The 22,174-nt window shown below is 37.0% G+C and overlaps 1 protein-coding gene across 1 annotated transcript; it reads right to left on the reverse strand.

Moving 5' to 3' along the window:
- Window positions 1–341: 341 nt before the first annotated feature.
- LOC306882291 (cartilage acidic protein 1-like) lies at window positions 342–19,335 on the reverse strand (the record flags this gene model as incomplete). Its single annotated transcript, XM_079436824.1, has 14 exons — window positions 342–457; window positions 802–945; window positions 2,203–2,245; window positions 2,329–2,474; window positions 4,892–5,060; window positions 6,223–6,323; window positions 7,579–7,661; window positions 8,834–8,970; window positions 11,484–11,629; window positions 11,743–11,877; window positions 13,517–13,673; window positions 18,087–18,223; window positions 18,316–18,512; window positions 19,136–19,335. 14 exons carry the CDS (start codon window positions 19,333–19,335, stop codon window positions 342–344), a joined length of 1,911 nt encoding a protein of 636 aa, XP_079292950.1.
- Between the last annotated feature and the right edge of the window lie 2,839 nt (window positions 19,336–22,174).

The raw sequence follows: 22,174 nt of genomic DNA on the forward strand, positions 1-22,174 counted from the left end.
TTGAGACTGAATGCGCTAGAACTCATAATGGCCTGTAACACGCTGGGACACGGCCTTTCATAAAGATCATTACAATCACAATCTTATCCCACATCACAGTTGATGAACATGAAGATCTTTGTATGGGAATACTTGTTTTATCTTAAAAACAGAGATCTTTTGTGGTTCCCAACTGGAAAGCGAAGCATTATTTATACAGGTCTGTTAATGACGACATTGCAAGAGTGACAGGTCCATGGAGAGTTCATTTTACAGCTGACTCTCAAACACCTCAGTGTGAAAACGAAAGGAAAGCAGACCAAACAGGGTGAAAGATGTCAGGAGAGGGGAGGCACTGCCCTTCATGCCCCCAAGCAAGCAGTAAAGACAGCAAGAAGAGTTAGTATGAGAGGCCAAAGATGGGAAGCCAAGAACTTGGAGGCTGAGGATCTGTTTCCTCCAAAATAAGCCACCTGGGCTGCAGAGATAAAGGAAAGAGAAGCAAACTACACTGTAAAACATTTTTTGATGTAAAGATTATTGAAGCATGTTTTACCAAAAAATTAGTTGCTTTTCTTTGAATTTGTTTAAGCAATCATTGAGAGAAATGAAAACAGAATGATATTACACAACAGTTGATAAACTCTGCATTTGGTCTTGGAAGTGAGAAATGTTTGTGAGTGAAAGTGAGCACAGTTTAAGACATTGTCCCAAAGCCCAAAAGTGAAACTCTACCTTAGTGAAGTGAGGGCAAACAGCTTTTCTCAGGGGCTCCTTATTGCATCAATCCACTATAATTATCTGGCTTTAGTCTCAACTCACCTACACATGCTGTCCCTTCGTCATTAGGCTCGTATCCCTGGTTACACCTCTTGTTTGCACGGCACTTGAAGCTCCCGTAGGTGTTGGTGCAGACGGGTCGCTCAGAGGGACAGACAGATGGAAACTGTGTGCACTCATCTTGGTCTAGACAATGAAGAGGAGTGGAATAAACATGCAAAGTTTAAGAAGTGACAACAACATTTATTTGTGGGAGTGAAAACTTTTAGATATCTTTATACTGAATGTGTGCATGGAACTATACCCCAAACTCATGATGACTGACACAGCTTCTTTTCCAAAACCTGCTGAGTAGCCATGCTGTCTACTGCCTATATAGGAAGAATCCTATAAAAGGCAAAATCCTAACTGAAATGGAACCTCACAAGCGACTGATTTGGACTGCTTTGCACCACGTTATCAAACAGGATAAAATATGTGAATCACAAAGGAGACTTGACTCACAGTTTTCCATTAGCATGTTTCCAAAGTAATGACCCAATGCCTTTATTTTATTTTAGGATTTTTTTTTTGTTTTCATTCTTGCATGAGACTATACTATAGATGGGACACATCTATAGTATCCAGGCCGGACTCAAAATTATGTCCCTGAGAGCCAACAACTTACATATGTCCTGAGCATGGGCACAGTCTACAGCTCATAGTGATACTGGGTAAAACAGATCATAATATTATTCATATATTGTACGTATATATTATTTATATATAGTAATATTCATATATAATTGTTATTTATTTATTTATTTCTCTCTCTCTCTCTATATATATATATATATATATATTTATTTATTCATTTATTTGTTAAGTATTTGTTATTTATATACAAATCTACATATAAGTCATATGTATTTGTTATAAATATTGATTTTTATATTTAATACATATATATGTGTGTGTGTGTGTGTGTGTGTGTGTGTGTGTGTGTGTGTGTGTGTGTGTGTGTGTGTGTGTGTGTGTGTGAAGTGAAGTGACATTCAGCCAAGTATGGCGACCCATACTCGGAATTCGTGCTCTGCATTTAACCCATCCAACGTGCACACACACAGCAGTGAACACACACACACCGTGAACACACACCCGGAGCAGTGGGCAGCCATTTTATGCTGCAGCGCCCGGGGAGCAGTTGGGGGTTCGGTGCCTTGCTCAAGGGCACCTCAGTCGTGGTATTGAGGGTGGAGAGAGCGCTGGACATTCACTCCCCCCACCTACAATCCCTGCCGGCCGGGGACTCGAACCCGCAACCTTCAGATTACAAGTCCGACTCTCTAACCATTAGGCCACGACTTCCCCCCTTTGTGTGTGTGTGTGTGTGCGTGCGCGCGCATATGTTTATGGGATTTAGGCCTATGGGAGGTTAAAGGTCACGTCGCTCAAAAAACTTACCAGTGCAACGGCCATTTTCATTGACCTCAAATCCTGGTCCACACTGTGAAAAGAAAGAGCATTTGTACAACAATTAAACCCCTCAAATAAAGAAGAACACGTGAGTATGACAGGCAGGGTATGTACCTCGATCTCCACCACTTGGGTCGCCTCTTCCTCATTCTCAGGGTAATAGATCTCCATCACTTTGTTCATATCGCTGGGCTCCAGAGCTCTCGCCACAGAACGTCCATCTGGCCAGAACACTTCCACACTGGTGGCCACATCTTTCCCTGTCAGGGCGGCAAAGCAGCAATCCTTTCAGTACTTCACGAACAGTCCATCTTTATAACTTCCCCTCAGGCTTAGGAGACATAATGAATGATTTTTTTTCTTAATGTACAGCTCTCCATGGAAAAATACCATTCTGGAGAAAGGGCCCTCCCAAGACGTTTCTCGACAAAAGCCAGGTTGGAATAGGCTCTGGTTTGGCACAGACCACGTAGACTCTTAAAAAGAATGCTTTCAGTCTCAGCTGTGGGCAGCGTCGTGAGCAGCGAGGCCTGAACACGTCTCATTTGATGTCGGCAAAACCGGTTTCTCATGACTGCCGGTGTGTGGGGTTCACAGGCCAGAGAGTTTCTGGCATAGCAGTCACTGAGGCATTAAAGCAATGAGGTTCTCATCCGCCAGACCAATGAAATCTGTCTGTTGTTCAGTTGCTGAAATAAGGAGCCATATAAATGGCATGGTGGTTGGAAAGCACTTCATTTAAGAAGGTTTACAGAAGCATCCATTTACTACCTTCAATCTGATTGCCAGAGACACTTTCTCACAGACAGCGGGGACAGTAATTAACATGACCGTTAGAGGAGACTGTCGTAGTGATAATGAACGGAGAGATCATCCATTGGAAATGAATGTGGTGGAGGAGGAAGGCAGAACTTCAAAGGAGTTAAAATGAGGAGGGACAGGGTGGGCGCTACACTTTCTTTCCATTATAGCCTTTGGTCAAGCAGGAGAGAAGCCTGACTGCCTTCCCAGTTCTTAATTAAAGCAACATTTCTTAGGTAAACAGATCCACAGGGCTCCTGGCAGGACCAAGGCTGGCTCAGGTGCCTCGCAAGACAAAAAGCATGACATTTCACCAGCGGTTACTGAAAAACGCAATTTAGTTGGAGAGGACAACTGAGCATCTGCTGGGGTTTTTTATTTAATAAAGGCAATCTTCAAATTCAGCATGTGGAAAATGATTGATGATTGCAGGGTTTAGGTAACTCCATGTAATACTGATAATATTCAAAAAGTACCATAGTACACTAACAATTTTTTTTTAAATAATAATATATTTGTATATATTATATTTAATATATTGTTTTTTAATTTAGATTTTACCATCACATCTTTTCTTTTGTCTGAGAAATCAAAATACTCCAAATATTAAAAAAAATAAAAAATATATTTAATTAATAAAAAAAATATATTTTTGTATAAAGGTTTATTTTTTCTGAAAAATTAAAAATTAAAATGGGAAAAAAATTATTCATTTTTTTTATTCCATATTTTATGAAACACCTCTGTCTGAGAAATCAAAAAAAAATTATATATATATATATATATAAAAATTAAAAAATAATTGATTAGTCTAAAAATATAAAAATAAAGATAAATGTTTTTGGCATGATCAATTGTTAAATTTTATTTATTTATTTTTATATACCATAGCATGTTTTTGTTCAAGAAATCTAAAAATGCTTAACTCCTCTACAAAATTAATTTATTAATTTAAACAAAAAAAATCTAAATCTGAAAGTCTGAATTTTGAAGAATTAAGATTCTGTTCTATTTAACTAATTATGTCACTAAGCAAACTTTATTAAAAACTAAAGTCGCATTATGAGATATAAACTCACAAAAGTGAAATGTACAGTCACAACTGTGAGAAATAAAAATGCACTTGTGAGATATAAGTTAGCCAACCATTGTTAGATATCATGTCATAAAGTATTTTGAGACAAAGTCACCATTACAAGAAATAAAGCTACAAATTGGACTTCCATTATCTGATAATATAAATTGTACTATGGATTTATTTTGTAGAGCAGATATTTTATATCAATTTGCAAACACTCTTACCGAAAGAAACATTGTTGAGAGGCCTGAACACGTACGCACATATTTACGAGTCCTCAGGGTGATCCAGTGACCACTGATGGCTATCGTTTTGTTTTTCACAGCACATTCAGAACAATCCGAGCTTCCAGCTGGCAGCCTATTCCTGCCACAAATCTGTCCGATAGCTCCCAGATGAAGCCATGTGCCTCCAAGCATCTGTAACACGGCCGAGCCATGGGGAAAAGGTCCCGGTCTGCTGCCACCGGCTGCTGCACCTGCAGGCTTCTCTCCGGGCCTTCATTCTATGAGGATATTCAAGGAACCGGCCTCCACGCGGAGGATTATGTTACTGAGACCCGAAGCCCCCCGCTGAACATGACCTGGAGTTACATCATAACTGTTTCTCTGTAATGAGTTAGCAGAGCGAACGCTTGTTTTCCCACTGCTCGGCGACCCTGAACATTTCCGAGATGGTGGATACACTTATCAAATAGATATTTTACAGGTCTGGTCAATTTCATAGCTGTTCCTTTCTTAATGTGATTTTCCCGCAAATATTTTTGTAGTCAGGCTTTTTAGGGAAAGAAATACATACCGAGTCCAAAGTGAGCCACTGGCTCCATCTCGCACAAGTACCCTGATCCTCCATCTATAATGCGCATGTGAGGGCCGTTTCGCTTGGTGTAGACTATCACCTTTGCCCCACGAGCAAAAGCCCCAAACTGTGTGCGTGGAATCACTCGGAGCCATTTATTAGATGAGCCCTGTAATGAGAAACCAACACCTTAAAACTATGTCAGAACAGCACTTTCAGTTGTTAAACTTTAACCAGAAATGCAAAATACTCTGCATCCAGACTCTTTTTGTTTATGCCCTGGTCTGGAATTGCCTGCAATGTCTAGCTTCGACTTTGTTTTCATACTTGCTGAAGGTAATGACTAAAAAGTAATTCGACCAATAGCGTTCAAGCATTGTACACAATCAACCAGTAGTGGTGTATGAGAAGGTGGGATCTACGGAGAACGGTCAAAGCAATGCAATTATGCGTACATGTAATATATGAGCATGTCAATAGGAAAATGAAGCCAAAACCTGGACATTTTAGGAAATTTTGGAAGCATGGTCACCCTACTGTTTCTAAGCTATCATGATGCATGCCTAAAAATTGCAAATTAGATCTATTAATTAATTAATTTTCTTCTAGACAGCAATGAGATTAAAAGGAGATTTTTTCCACTCAAAAATAATTCCAAGATAATTCACCAAATGTATATGAAATTAACTCAATTATATTTCTTCAAATTCTTCCCAGACCATATTATCTGATCTATACTATCCACATTCATTTTTCTACTGTATTCCTATAATTTTTTGTTTTATTTCTAATAATCCTTGAAACGTGGAGGTACTATTTTCTTTGAGACTTCCGATTTATTAAGTTGCCATTAGAAATAACTAGAAGAACATAAAAGTTAAAGGGATAGTTCACCCAAAAATGAAAATCATGTGTCACCCTCAAGTAGTTCCAAACCTGTATGAATTTCTTTGTTCTGCTGAACACAAAAGAAGATATTCTGAAGAAAGTTTGTAACCAGGCTGTTTTGGGGCACCATTGACTTCCATAGTAGGAACAAAAATACTATGGAAGTCAATGGTGCCCCAGAACTGCTCGGTTTCCCACATTCTTCAGAATATCTTCCTTTGTGTTCAGCAGAACAAAGACATTCATTCAGGTTTGGCCGTGGCCAATTTTACGTTATACAGTTGTCTCATTTGTAAATACTGCATTTTTACTTCTCTTAAGGAATTGTAAGGAGGGGGGGGGGGGGGGGCAAGTTGATACTAAATCCAAGCGTAGCTTATTTTTCCAAGAAACCTTTAACATTTTGCCTAAAAGTGGCTGACAGGCCTAAAACACGTCCTCACCTGAGTGACTCGATACACTGAGATGGGTTGAGCTGCACTTTCCCCGTGCGTCACCAGAAGGTCTAGCTGTCCATCTCCATCAAAATCAGTCACAGCTGCCCCTGAAATACAGATCATTCTGCTCAAACACAGCTGTAACAAATGTTTCTGGTTCTCAACATTAATACCAAAAAAAATAAAATAAATCTTTAACTTTAGACCAGTTCTACATTAATACAGTGGATTTCTAATGATGATGATGATAATTCAGATTGAGTGGTGACTGCACTCGATTCTAAATGTCAGTAAATGACCCAAGATGCAGGTACACACAAACCTGGATTTATAATGCCATCTAGTGGTAGAGAGGAGAAAACTAGGATTAAGGTTTGAAGATAAACTCAACCATCCCATCACTGCACAGTTTAGTTGTTTGTTCATCTACACCAAAAACTCATCATTCCTATACTATACGTGTGCCCAATTAACAATACATTACTTTCCGATACTGTATTTACACTAAAAGTTTGGGGTCAGTAAGTTTTTTAAATGTTTTTTTTAAATACATGAAACAATAAAGTGAATATTATTACAATTTAACAATTGTTTTAATATATCTTCAAAATGTTATTTATTTATGTGATGTAAAGCTGAATTTTCAGCATCCATTCCTCCAGTCTTCAGTGTCACGTGATCCTTCAGAAATCATTCTAATATGCTGATTTGCTGCTCAAAAAACATTTCTTATTATTAACAATTTTTAAAACAGTTGTACTGCTAAATATTTTGTGAAAACCATCACACCTTTTTCAGGATTTTTTGATGAATAGGAAGTTCAAAAATATGTGAAATATAATGTTCAGTTTAATGCTGAATACAAATATTAATTTCTTTCAAAAAAAAATAAAAAATCTTAATGACCTCAAACATTTGAACAATAGTATACATTAGTGTAAACAATAGTGTTTTTACAATAGTAAACAATAGTGTTTTTTCACTAGCCATGTCAAAAAAGAGAGGATGCACACTGGAGACTATCATAGGATTAACTAAAGTTAGTTTTAAATTTATCCCCCAAAAAAGTTTAAGCACAGTGGATGATTGACAAGCAAGTATGGTACTTTAATGCATCAGGACATACTAGCCTTTACACGATGAATGTGATGTTGTTTCAAAGCAAGTCACCACATGAAGTTGAGAACATTGAGTCCTTCATAACTAAAAAAAATATAATAATAATAAATGAAAAGCTTTGGTTCATTTTGAAGTACTTTTAAGGGGAAAATCTTAATATATAATTTGTAAAACTCATGAAATGGATTTGCAAAATAAACAGTCCTACATTTTAATGGAATGAACCAGCCAAACCCTTCGTACCGGTTCCCCGTCCCTCTGGTTCGGCGGCCTCCCCGACGTTCAGCTCCTCGATCTGTGGATCTCCGTGTTCTCTCCGAGAAACTCTGCCATGGTAAAGATTAATTACTTACTCGCTTTGCCTTTTGGCTTGAGAGAGCTCCACACAAAGGAACAGTCAAAGACAAATGTACCTTGTCAGCTGCATGTTATACAACAGGTCTCAAAGGAGATATTCATTTACGGGCTCATGAAACCCCCCCAATATTGATTCAGCTAAAACATTTCTAGGGCTGGAAGTTCATACTTTATATTTTGATGACTAATAATGCTAACTAAAAGGTTTCTTTACATAAAAAGCTTAAATCTTTGCTTTCGGAGAACCGAGGTCCAGACTGTTTGAGTATGGGATTAGAAACTAATTTGAAACAATGTTCTGTTTAATGCTACATCCAGTCTTCTCATTAGAAAGCCATCGTGTAACGGGTGAGGTCGGATGTTGGGGGAATTTCCCATCAGGTAGAGTTGTGGTTGGATTGGGTTTGTTTGTGGTCTGGCAGTTGGACTTGCTGGCTTGTCGTGCCACCTGGGCTTACCACCAAATCCCCAAAATAGAGAGAGAGTTTCCATAATTATTTCCTACCTTACAATGTAAATGTTAAAGAAATAACTCTGTTACATAATGATAATACAGGTCATTTTGATCAAGTAGGCAATTGTATAAATGTGTAAAAAGATCCAAGACAGGTTACTGTTCATTCATTTTTTAATTGTTATTATTTTTAATAAAACAATATCATTTGTTTATATCCTACTGATATCTTGTATGGGACAAAGGTTTTATCAGAAAGTTGTTGTTCTTTTCCATTCAGTGGAAGTGAATAGTGACCAGCAGTTGTTATTGGTAAATAAAACTATAAGAATCGTTTACATCATTAAAATTATAGCTGAAATAAAATAAAATATTAATATTAATATTAGATTTAAAAAAAACTAACTGTATAAAATGAGCAAAATTAAAATAATTTATCAAACTAAAATTGACATGAAAATCAATTCAAGCTAAGCAAAAATATTACAAATACAAATAAAAAAAGCACAAAACGAAATTAAACAAAATTAAAATAAAATATAAATTTAAATTAAAATAAAAGCAAAATATTACTAAATGCTGTTAAAAAAAATAAAACTCAGTGTGAACAACATCCTGCTAAATATCTCCTTTATGTGTTCTGCAGCACTCTAAGATGTAGCCTATGCATATCCGTACAGTACACACCTGAAAAGTCTGTTGGCTGATGGTCCTCTGTAGGCAATGTTGTTGAAAAAAACCTCCAGTTCATTGTCATTATCAAAGTCGGCTGTGATGACAGTGCGAACAGGAGATGGCATGGAAAACTTCTGTGTGGCAATGTCCTGGCACAGAGAATATCAGCATATCAAAATTTGAAACACCACAGTGTTGACACTCTTTACACTTGGGAAAATCACCTGAAGAACGTCTTCCTTATAATACAGTTGTCCCTACAGATTAAACTGGGACGGGAAGGTATTTTTTCCTTTGCTGACAGAAGAGCATCAGATTTAAGATTTGGAGTGTCAGATGCATGATATCTACGACACAAAGATCTAAGCTGCAGGTAAATCTCAGTCTAAAAGCTTCAGGGAGTGGGAGCAGAGGAAAGTAACTGCTATCATCATGCTTCAATAGTGCAGCAACGAGTCATGGAAGAGTTATTGAGCATGCTGGCACTCTCTCAAGTATTAACCCCAATTTTAATTATAGGGCTCATAAAATCTGCAGGTGAAAGCCCATGAAGTGACCTTCTGCTGTCTGGTTGAAGGAGAGGTGATGGCCATTTCTGGACAGGAACCAGCAGAGGAGGTACAGTTGAGCATGAGAAAATACTGATCATCTCAGATGGAAAGATGAGTGGATAGACAGAATGAAAGATAGATAGATGGATAGAGATCCACACTCTGAATTTGCAAAATTTTGTCCCTTATTATGACTCACACGTGATCTTCTACTAGCTGGTGTGCTTGTTCAGCCAAAGTTTAATTAACTCACAAAATAACAGAGCATCTTAATCACAATGCAATTATATATGGCAAAGGTCACAATGCCCTACACTGATGCATAAATCCATCTGCAAGGTCTCCCATGAGACATTAACCCAATAATTGACCCCCATAAAACAGCTTCCTGCTGACATTTATCTCTGTGCTAAAGAAGCCAATCACTGCCACTAACACTGCATCAAACTAAAGCTGAGAAAACCTACATACACAGCGCTGATCCATCCATCCAGACCAAACACAATTACCTGATACACTCTGGTGATACAAATCCAAAGGTTCATGACCAACTACTGCTGGGAAATAAATAGATAATATATGGGGTTCATTACTTCTTTAATTAATATTATTTATTTAAGAGCAGGCTTGCTTACATAGCCTAATTAAGTCATTAGTTCAAGATTAGCAGACTTACAAATTCTGACTGGGCCCACAGGTCTAATGTGTCTCCTAGACAACAATGTTCTTAAAGAGAGCAGATTGAGGTTCTTTAAGACTTACGCATTTCAGAGTTTTATCTTGAGAAAAAGACCCTAGTGACCTCACATGTGTCACATCTAGAGTTTCAGAAGAAATCATAATGTTCTTAGGGTTGCCAACAAAATCTGGCATTAAAAGACATTTCAAGTTCATTATGAATTTAAACATATTTCATAAAATTATTCAAAGTTCAAATGTAATCTAAGCTAGATGCATTCATTGTCATATGTATTTGTGACTTTCAAAATAAGGATTTTGCCGCTGCTTTATCAGAATCACGTTTATTGCCAGGTACAGAACATGTACAAGGAATTTGTCTTGGTAAATTGGTACTTGACAAGACAACAATTATAAAATCACTATAATGCACAACCTCTTGTAGCTTATATTTTGTTTTATTTTTCTGTATTATAGAGAAGTTTACAAATATCAGCCACATATACTGTTCAAAAGTTTAGGGTCTGTTCGCTTTTTTCCTGGCTGCATTTAATTAATCAAAATACTGTAAAAACAGTAATATTGTGAAATAATATTTCAATTTAAATAACCATTTTATATTTGAATATATTTTTAAATATACTTTATTCCTGTGATGGTAAAGCTGAATTTTCAGCATCATTATTAATGTTGAAAACAGTTGTGCTGCTTATTATTTTTGTGAAAAACCATGACACTTTTTTTCAAGATACTTTGATAAATAAAAATGTCAAAAGAACAACTTTTATATGAAATAGAAGTATTTTTTAACAACGTGAAAGTCTTTTCAATTTAACACATCATTTCTGAAATAACGTATTCATTTCTTTAAAACGAAAATCTTACTGACCCCATGCTTTTGAAAAGTAGGTCATGCAAAAAATAAAAAAATAAACATTTCTCACAACATTCAGACTTGATTCAGTCAAGCTATCAGCAGATTTATAAAACTTCCTGGGTAAGTCTCAGGAAAATTCTTCGATCTTACTGTGACTAATTACAATCACTGTGCTTTACCAGATGAAACGAGAGCCAGGTCGCTGCGCAAACAATAGAACAATGATTAGAGAATAATTGAATACTCTAATCAGACAGCAGATGGTATTATTTTATCCTCTGTCTCCTCTCAGAAGGATTTAATTATACAGATCAAAATGTAGGGATCATGTTTTGTTCTGCATAACAAAGACGAAACCTACCATTCAGTATATTCACATCTAATAAAAAAAAAAAAATAATAAATAAAAATAGATTTGCAGGAAGGAAACACCAGTGTTTTGAAGGCAGCTAAGTAACTGTGTTAAAGTTTCAGGCCTGGCAAGCACTGCAGTAAACCCTTTTTTGCTTCCATTACAGCTGAAAGAATATGAAAATAGTGATTTTAAAATCTGCACCTTAAACCTTTGCTTGCGATTATTGCTGAGTTGTAGGAATAAACGATGTGGTCCATTCCAGTTTCCATAGACAATGTCAGTCTTCCCATCCCGATTAAAATCTGCTAACGCCACTCCACGGCCATGTTGCATCGGGTCATCAACTCCTGTGACAACAAATACAAATATTTCATTGCATGTTTGCAGCGAAAGGCTAACAAACTGACCTTTCCAAAAATAAAAATCTGCAGAAGAAAGAAAGGCACCAGCTCTCACTTACCCGCTTGTGCTGCCACATCTGTAAATGTACCGTCTCCGTTGTTGCGAAACAGGAAGTTAGGGCTGTACTCATTGTCACAGAAAATATCAGGAAGGGTCTGACTGAGGATGGGACCGACCACGACCCCCCGTCCCCCTGTAACACACACCAGAGATGGCCATCATCACCTAACGCACAGCAGAAATCATTAGTGGCTTTCCAGCTCATTTCCCCAGCAGCGGCTCTCTGCTGATTTTGCTGACACAGACTCTGACTGCCCATAATCACATTACAGGGAGTGTGAACCTGTGCATTTAACCAGCTTTACATCCACACATCTTACTCGTCAATCACTATTCTACAGCTCTGACCTCTAGTTGAATTACTGCAGCAAGTAATTCTTTATTTTGTATAGCGCTTTTCATGATGAACAATGTTTTTCTTAAAGCCCAGCAGGACCAGGCTTTTCTTCATGCTAAATATTTGAACAGAAATTTGGGAGAGGGATCAACTTTAATTTGTTGGATTAAATTATTATAACCTTTTGTACTGCTATAGGCAGATTAAAATAAAATAAAATAAAGTGTTTGTGTCATTTAAACGTGTGATACTATGTGAATAATGTAAAAGAAATATGAAATATGTGAATAAAATAATATAAAATAAATAAAAAATATTTTAATATATGCATTTATAATATAAATGAAATTAAACATACTGTAGTTGAAACCATTCCAGGTTTTGTGCCATTTATATATGCAATAATAGGTGAATAATGTAAATGAAATGTGAAATATGAAATATGTGAAGTAAATTTATGTATAACATAAATCAAATAAAACATATTGTTGACATCATTCCATGATTGTGTCATTTAAACGTGATAATATGTGAATAAAACATGTGAAATGTGAAAAATAAAATAAAATATGCATTGGTTAAAAAGAAACAAAAATATTGTGTTTAAAATCATTGCATGTGTTGTATCATTCAAACAATAAAAAAGTTCATTAAATAAAAACAAAATAAAATATTAAATAAAATAAAATGTAAATGAAATTGAACATGTTGTTGAAACCACTCGATGTTTTGTCATTTAAATGTGCGATAATATGTGAATAATGTGAATGAAATATTAAATATGTGAATAAAATAAAAAAGTAAATAAAAAATTATTTAAAAATTACATTAAATTTAATTAAATTTTATTAACATATTGTGGTTGAAGCCGTTCCATGTTTTGTGTCATTCAAATGTGAAGTCTGTCAAGACTTTGACAGAATCCTCCATAGTGAGGCGAGAACATCACGAAAGCTTAATTTTGTTGCTTTCCCTTCTGAGACTGTCCTGCTCGAACCCTTCTCAAGAGCGCTCTCCAAAACTGCTCCGAACGGTGGTCCAAAGCCCTGCTCTCCCTGTAGTGATTAATGGAATGGCTGCTTCATTGAGTAAGTCAAAGCTGAAATACGGCTCACTTGTCCTTGTGCCTTCACATGACTTTCAGTGCAGTAAACAGCTGAGTGGGCCAAAACCTTGATCTCTTTATTCAGCGCTGCCTTCCAGGGCCCTGTTCTCTCTATAACTGGCTGCTTTAGCTGATAAACACTGTCTATAACTCAGTGATTCAAAGCTGATATGAGCACTGAGATCTACTGTAAATCAGCCACAAGGCAAAAAACCTGGAACCTACAGCTCATGGCCGTTAAAGAGTCTTGGGTAATATATTCACTGACATCATCGCACACTTACACACTCCCGCTCACGCTCACGCATTCACAAATAAGTGGACACGCACCTGTGAACTTGTTGACTCCGGCCTGCTCAGCCACGTTTGACAGTGCAATGATTCCCTTGGAAGGGTCACTTGAGCTTTCATCCATTTCAATCAGAGCATGTGGACCTACTGTTCCGCTGGCATAATTGGCAATGTAGATGGAATAGCGGCCTATTCCCTAAAAAAAAAAAAAAGATAAAAACATTGAGTGTATAGTGATAACTAATAATGTTTCATCTCATAAACATTTTTTTAAAAATAACTTTTTTAAAAATTCTCACAATTCTAAATAAAGTAAACACAAAATATAAAAAATTTTCTATGCTTCTACACTTCACACATTTATTTAGTATAAAATAAAATTAAATAAAAAAAAACTAACAAACGAAATAAAATATAAAATAAATGAAATGTCTTTCCAATGCTAATTTCATTTATACTACAAAAAGTATTAATATAGTAATAATAAAGTAAGAATATTTTCATACTTTTTGCATAAATTCACAGCTTGTTTTGATTTTGTTCATAGGTGGCACTTTGTTTTATCATGATTTACAAACACTAATATTTCATCTCAAAAATGCTCTTCTTCACTGAGACTGCTGTCTCCTTAGTAAACGAGTACACTAACTTTATTAGGGGTCATAAAGTATAAAACTCAATTAGGTGCAAAATCGTTAATTGCAGCGGCGTGTAATTTGTGGAAAATCTAATATCTTGTAAATCATTTTCTCACAGTAAAGATTTGTAAAACATAGCAACAAAAAATAATATAACATAACATAAGAGAAAAAAGTTGAAACACTGATCCACATACAGTTTCATGCACATGCACACATACTCTCACACACCATACACATATTTCAACTGCCTCCCCTTGGATATTAATTTCACACCCCATTATCAGAAAGATTCCCTGTGGACATGAAGTCAGTGAAGTAGCCAAGCAAATGAACTTACGCACACAGTTTCAATAAAGACACCCATGATCCAACAGCATGGAAATGGTCAAATAAAGAAATCTATACATAAGTATATAAATATCAGCAGCTCGTGACCAGAATCCTAATGAGGCACAACAATGAAAATGTCAAACGCTCTCTGGTTTCTACATAACCGCCACTTCAGGTCAGAAAACACAGATTAAAGCATAATGGAGTTAAAACAGATGCTGCCACAGAATGTATTAGCAGCTTAGGTTTTAATGTCATGATGTTCATGTTTTTCATGCTCTGTTTATCAATAAAGAATTAGATTTACAGAAATGTTGCCAGTAACAAGGACCAGCAAAGTATGCAAAACTAATACTTTCAAAGCATATTTTGTACCAAGTCTAGTTTCCTGCAAAAATGTTTTCGGTTGAAAATTATGGATTTAAAGTTGGTGTAAAATGTACAGACCTGCCACCCAATGAACATAAAAATAAATAAATAATAATTATTATTATTATGCAAATATTACCACACAACAATATTAACAATATTTAGTAATTTGTGCACAAATAAATAAATAATGTTTTGTTGTTGTTGTAGTTGTTGATGTTGTTATCATCATCATTATCATCATCAAGCAAATGTTACCACCCAACATTATTAACAATATTTAGTTGTTAGTCAGTATTTAGTAATTTGTGCACAAAATAAATAAATAAATACCTATTCATATGGGTTAAATATTAAATATGGGACACCACTGTTTTAGCTCTTTTAAACCAATTTTATAAAGAGACAACTATTTTGTTGCAGACTAAACAGTAAAATTTGGTCTTTTATGTATTATTGGGAGGGAAAGCTGCAATAAGCACATGATGCAGGTAATCACTAACCCATGAAGATGGGTGAATGTGAGGATCAATCCATCTCTTACAGAAACAGGCCCATGTGTCTTCCTGTCCACTTTGAAGTGACAAATGACAATGCTTTGGTTTCAAGGAGAGAAAAACTACACAGTGCATTTTAATATTAATGTCTCTGAAGCTGAAGGGAATATACAATATAATACAGAGGTCATTTTACAACTGTGGCAGCTGCTGTCACTCATTTTTAAACTTAAAAAGTCAATGTACATAGTTCCCAAGAGAAAACGTATATGTTTTAAGACTGTTTAACTGTATTATTTAAAACAAATTTTGTATTAAATCATTTATGTAAAACAATTATTAGTCATTGGGGAAACTCCATTATTTGAGGTTCCCATTGAAAGCAAACGGCGAATAGTTCAGTTTGTTTCTTTATAGAAAGAGATTGAGAAATTTAACATCACTTCCTCGCCCATGGGTCCTCTGCAGTGAATGGGTGCCATCTGAATGACAAACAGCTGATGAAAAAAATCTAAATCATAGAAAAGTAATCCACACCACTCCAGTCCATCAGTTAACATCTTGTGAAGCAAAAAGCTGTGCATTTCTAAGAAACAAATCCATAAGGCATTAAAGTGTTAAACAATTGCTTCTGGTCAAAATACGGGTCTAAAATCCATAATAATGTTTTCTCCAGTGAAAAAGTCCTTCCACTGTTGTCTTCTCACATCAAAATCCACCAAAATACTTGTTCAGAACAGTTTTGGACTGGATTCAGACATGATGACTTTTTCACTGGAGAAAGTGAAATTTTGCATATTGTATTTTAGCAGGGAGCAATGGTTTGAAATTATAAATGTCTTAAATACAGAGGATTCATAGTGAGCAAGTGATGTAATGCTAAATTTCTTCAAACCTTTTCCAATGAAGAAATATACTCATCCACATTTTGCCCTGAGGGTGAGTAAATTTTTAGTAAATGTTCATTTTTGGGTGAACTTTTCGAATAAAGAGCATGGCACCCATTGGTAAATTATTAGTTTTTTTTTTTTTAAATCACAATTATTTAGTGTTGCCTTGACTGAATAAAGAATGAAGATACGGTAATAGAAATATAATACAATGAATGTAATTATATGAATAAATATTTAACCCAGATTTCTGGATCTTAATGTTATGACTGTAGTTAGGAATAAATTAAGCAAACTCAACAGTTCATTTCAACTTGTGAAAGTTTCTTTGTGTATCAACATAGAATCAAATGACAGGGCGATTTTTTTGGTTCCCAACTGAACTCTAAGAAGACCAAACACATTTTGTTTTGTTTCTCTCCAAACCTATTATAAGCCTGATCCTAAATCATTTAAATCATAAAATCATTGATGAAGGATTTTTAAGCTGCACCGTCTCACTATCACCAGCCCAGTCAAATGACTGCGGGTGCAAAAAATCCATTTCAATCCCTTGCAGCTCTTCCCCAGGATTACTGAGCATCCTTCACCGCTGACTGCTCCACACAACAGCATGCAGTCCAGAAGTAATTGCAGAAATATGCCGTTCAGCTCATTGTGTTTTGGACTAAATACAAATCATTGACATGTTTGGCCATTTATCATGCCGTCTGGGATTATAGTTACCAGTGAAGCACGGTCAGACGGTGGGAGCTCTGATAACCTACATGCAGCGAGACAAATGAAGGCGGCACTTCCCACCTATTACGTCTCCTTACAAAAAGAAACAAATGAGGCCTTGCATTTTCTAATTATCACAGCACATGATTCAATGTCAGAGACAAATATTACAGAACGCTGGAAATGAACAATCATATTGGTTGGCTGAGGGGGGCAGGACTCAACGGTAATGGCAGACAGCAAATGATGGCCGTAGAGGATTTTGAGTCTGTCAGGGTTAAACGATCAGACAGTAACGAGATGTAAACAGTCACTCAACACCCTCAAGAACTCACTTTCCCTCAGATTCCACATGCTGATGTTCTGCAATTCTGTTCATGATCAATACATACCTCAGGCTGCAACTTACCATTCATATTTTGCTCTAACAGTCTTCCCAAATGCTTTGAGCAAGAAATTTCCATGATTTTCAGTCATTCGTGATTACTGGATGAGCATTTCTAAACATAATTTTATACAGACTGCACTCAAGAAGAGCAATTTCTAGTCTGTGCAATATTTTAGAGCTGAGAATAACCCAAAACAAACATGTTCTATAAGAACGTTATGCTAACGTTCCCATTAAGTTACGAAAACACTATTTTTGAATGTTCAAAATGTCAATGTAAGTATTATGAAATGATTATGAAAAAAAAAAATTTCTTGGTTATATGAATGTTAAGGGAATCATTTCATAATTTTGCAAACATTATGGAACGTTACTTTTGAATGTGCTCTGAAACTTCTAAAATAGTAATATTGCAAAAAGTTACACAACTGTCCAACTAAAATGTTTTAAAAAGAAAACATTCCATGAATGACGTATAAAATTTTTGTGCTAATGTTTTAAGAAGATTATTAAAGACCAGATAACTTTGAACGAACGTTCTATTAACATTACTGGAAAAAATGTTTGTTCATAACTTTAAGAGCCAAAGTTCTGAGAATGTTTTGAGAACAACAGCTGTGGTTCCCCATCTAAAAATGAAGGGACAAATCTAAAAGCAAATGTAAATGAAAACATTAAAATGCAGAGGTAGAACTGGTTGGTTTAGTGAGGAAAACTGAGCCACTGAGCTTTCCCAAAAGCTTTCAATTGAAGCAAACTTAGTAGAGGTGTTACCTTTCTGTCCACACATGCGACTGACCGGCCAGCCACACGATTGGCAACGTCTCTATGTTCATTTATGTCATCGTTCAGGAGATCCTCAAATCGTCCATTACGAAACTTAAAGAGCTTGTCAGTGTACGTTGCTCTCCCTGCATGAAACGACATGAACAATTTACATGAAACTAACATCCATTTACTGTAGCATCTCCTTCAGAGCCTCGTTTATGAAACCGTTTCATACCTGAGAAGGCGTTATTAGTGTTAAGGACGTAAATCTCCTCTCTGCCATCACCATCTATGTCACATGCTGTCACTCCGATGGCATTGCCCTGTCGATCTCTGAGTGCATAATATGGAGAACTACGGTTGTCAACCGCAATGTTATCAAGCCTCTTCTTTAACTTGTCGTACTTCAACACCAGATTTGGGCCATTGTAGCTAAAGAGAAAAAAGCCAGAGTTATATATTAAATTATATATTTCAAACAAAAAGGGCCACAGGTTAAAAATATTTGTACATTATTTTTTATTTTTTTACACTATCTGTGTCCTGTCCTGTCGCTGTCATTCTATCGCACTGTGGCACTTCTGTCACTATAACAAATTCCTCATATGTGTAAACATACCTGGCAATAAAGCTTATTCTGATTCTGATTCTGAATAGCTCATCATATCCCATCTGCTTTTTTTAAGCATGGTTGTTAGATTTACGCTTTAAAAATGCTTAAAACAAGAAAAAACAAAGCCAGTTGGGCAGGAGAAATAAATTTAATTCAAGATATATTCATTTCACAAATGGTTTACAAATAAACCCAATTAATTGCTTTGACATTTCTGTTTCCCCTAGAAAATATCACTTTCAAGCCACAAACTGAGGTAATGTTTTTGGCCAGTGCAACTGTTCTGTGTCAACATCGCAAAAATGTAAGCTCAGCACAAAAGCGCCATATAACTTCTAGACACTGATAAAAGTATTTTCTCTAGAGAAACATAATGTCATAAATGCTTCACTTCATTATTCTGCTGAAACAGTTCATGTGATCTGAAGACTAGTATACTCACCCTGTCACAAACATCTCCAGATCTCCGTCTCCATCCACGTCAGTGACAGCCACACCGTAGTTGAGCTGTGTAGGGTTATTCTCATAGTCCGGCGGGAAAACATTCTGAGTTACTGAGGCAAACATGGGTTCAGTCCGCTGACCCCAGGACAGTCCCAGGACAGACACACCCACAGTGAGCAGTAATATCCACGCTGACATTGTCACCTGTGAAATTCATCAAGTTTTTAAAGCAAAAAAAAACATTCTTAGGATTGTAAACTATGACAAGATCATAGTCATGCTCACCTCCTGAACTGTGAAAAATGCTTTCAAGGAGGTTATGACTTACTGAAGTGAGATGAACTGTAAAACATCCAGAACTGAGCCACACAATCGAGATATTCCACTTTCATTGAGTTTTAGGAGACTGAATTGCTTTCTACAGTGTTAAGAGGCAATTCCCTTCCCAGCATTACACTCACAGCACAGAGACATAAATACAGAGACTGCAGACATGTGACAGGTCATTTGCATGTAATTTGATACGCATGCGCTGATTTGTGACTGCGTGTTTTGAGTTTGAGATCCATCAAGTTGATTCTATTCGAGCTGCATTCGGTGCAGCTGGAGCTGGAGGCTGTGGAGAAGCAGATCCACGACTTGGTGGAGAAGCAGGCCCAGCTGAGAGAGCAGAGAGCCGCACTGGAAACATCCCGGGCTGATGCTCACAAGTCCGGGGTAAGTATACAGCACGCTGCTAACACTCCCACCAACTCTACTCCGTGTGTTTCTCTGCACAGATCCTGTGCACCCAGGACGCGATCTTCCCAGATGTCCTTCACTCCGGCGCCGGGATGCCACGGACCCTGGGTGCACCAGCAGCGGAAGACACGAGCCAGGCCCTGGGCGACGACCTCTCCCCCTCCGCCACCTGCGATCTTCGAGATCTTCACCCGGAACTGCTTGGCTCCCATCCGCGAGACGGAACGCGACGCTGTGATCGTCGGAGACTCCATCATCCGGCACGTCCGTGCTACATTAGCTGAAGGTAAAGTGCACACTCACTGTTTCCCCGGTGCTCGTGTTCTCGATGTTTCTGCGCAGGTACCCGCGATCCTGAAGGGCGACGAGAGCATCGGTGCTGTCGTGCTGCAAAGGGGGGTTAACGACACCAAGCTGCGGCAGACGGAGACACTGAAGAGGGACTTCAGGAGCCTGATCGAGACGGTACGAAGCACATCGCCCACGGCGACGATCATCGTGTCAGGACCGCTTCCCACGTATCGACGAGGACACGAAAGGTTCAGTAGACTTTTTGCTTTAAATGAATGGTTATTGTCATGGTGTAAAGAACAGAAACTGCTCTTTGTTAATAATTGGAATCTTTTCTGGGAGCGTCCTAGGTTTTTCCGTGCTGATGGCCTGCACCCCAGCAGAGTCGGAGTGGAACTCCTGTCGGACAACATCTCCAGGACGCTACGCTCCATCTGACTAGTAAGCCAATTCTCAAATAACTGCTATGATGACTTTTGTTCTACCCACTTAAAAGATAGAAGTACTTGCGTTGTCCAATCTATACAGACTGTGTCTGTTCCCTGAATAGCGAGGTCAAAATATAAATTTAATGCAGGATCTAGAAAAAATCTGATCGTGATTAAACCAGAAAAACGCAAAATAAATGAACAAAAACTATTTTTAAAGCTTAGGCTCCTAAATATTAGATCACTCGCACCCAAAGCAGTTATTGTAAATGAAATGATCATAGATAATAATTTTGAAGTACTCTGCCTGACTTAAACCTGGCTTAAACCAAATGAATATTTTGGTCTAAATGAGTCTACTCCACCAAGCTACTGTTATAAACATGAGCCCCGTCAGACTGGTCGTGGTGGCGGTGTGGCAACAATATATAGTGATATTCTTCTCAATGTTATTCAAAAAACAGGATACAGGAAGTTTAACTCATTCGAAATACTTCTGCTTAATGTTACACTGTTAGATATGCAAAAGAAATCTCTCCTATCTCTTGCTCTGGATACTGTGTATAGACCGCCAGGGCTATATACAGATTTCCTAAAAGAATTTGCAGATTTCCTCTCAGATCTATTAGTTAATGTCTATTAGATCTATTAGTTAATCTATCTCAATTAATGTTGAGAAAGTGCTAATTGTCAGAGATTTTAACATTCACATTGATAATACAAATGATGCGTTAGGACTTGCGTTTACTGACCTAATAAACTCTTTTGGAGTCAAGCAAAACGTCACCGGGCCCACTCATTGTTTTAATCATACGCTAGATTTAATTATATCGCATGGAATTGATCTTACCGATATAGATATCGTACCTCAAAGTGATGATGTTACTGATCATTTCCTTGTATCGTGCATGCTGCGTATTACTGATATTAATTATATGGCTCCGCGTTATCGTCCGGGCAGAACTATTGTTCCAGCCACCAAAGACAGATTCACAAATAACCTGCCTGATTTATCTCAACTGCTCTGTGTACCCAAAAATACACATGAACTAGACGAAATGACTAGCAACATGGGCACTATCTTCTCTAATACATTAGAAGCTGTTGCCCCCCTCAAATTGAAAGAGGTTAGAGAAAAACGTACTGCGCCATGGTACAACAGTTATACCCATTCTCTCAAGAAAGAAACTCGTAATCTTGAGCGCAAATGGAGAAAAACTAACTTGGAAGTTTTTAGAATTGCGTGGAAAAACAGTATGTCCAGCTATAGACAGGCTCTAAAAGATGCCAGGGCAGAGCATATCCTCAAAATCATAGGTAATAACCAAAATAATCCAAGGTTTTTATTTAGCACAGTGGCTAGATTAACAAATAAACAGACGCCACCCGATCTAAATATTCCCTCACAGTTTAATAGTAATGACTTTATGAATTTCTTTACAGATAAAATAGATAACATCGGAAATACAATATCAAATGTAGATTCTACTGCGTCTAGTATTTCAGCTTCATTCATCGCACCCAAAGAAAAACTGCAGTGCTTTACAGCTATAGGACAGGAAGAGCTAAATAAATTT

The sequence above is a fragment of the Barbus barbus genome (assembly GCF_936440315.1).
Source record: "Barbus barbus genome assembly, chromosome: 16".
NCBI lineage: Eukaryota > Metazoa > Chordata > Actinopteri > Cypriniformes > Cyprinidae > Barbus > Barbus barbus.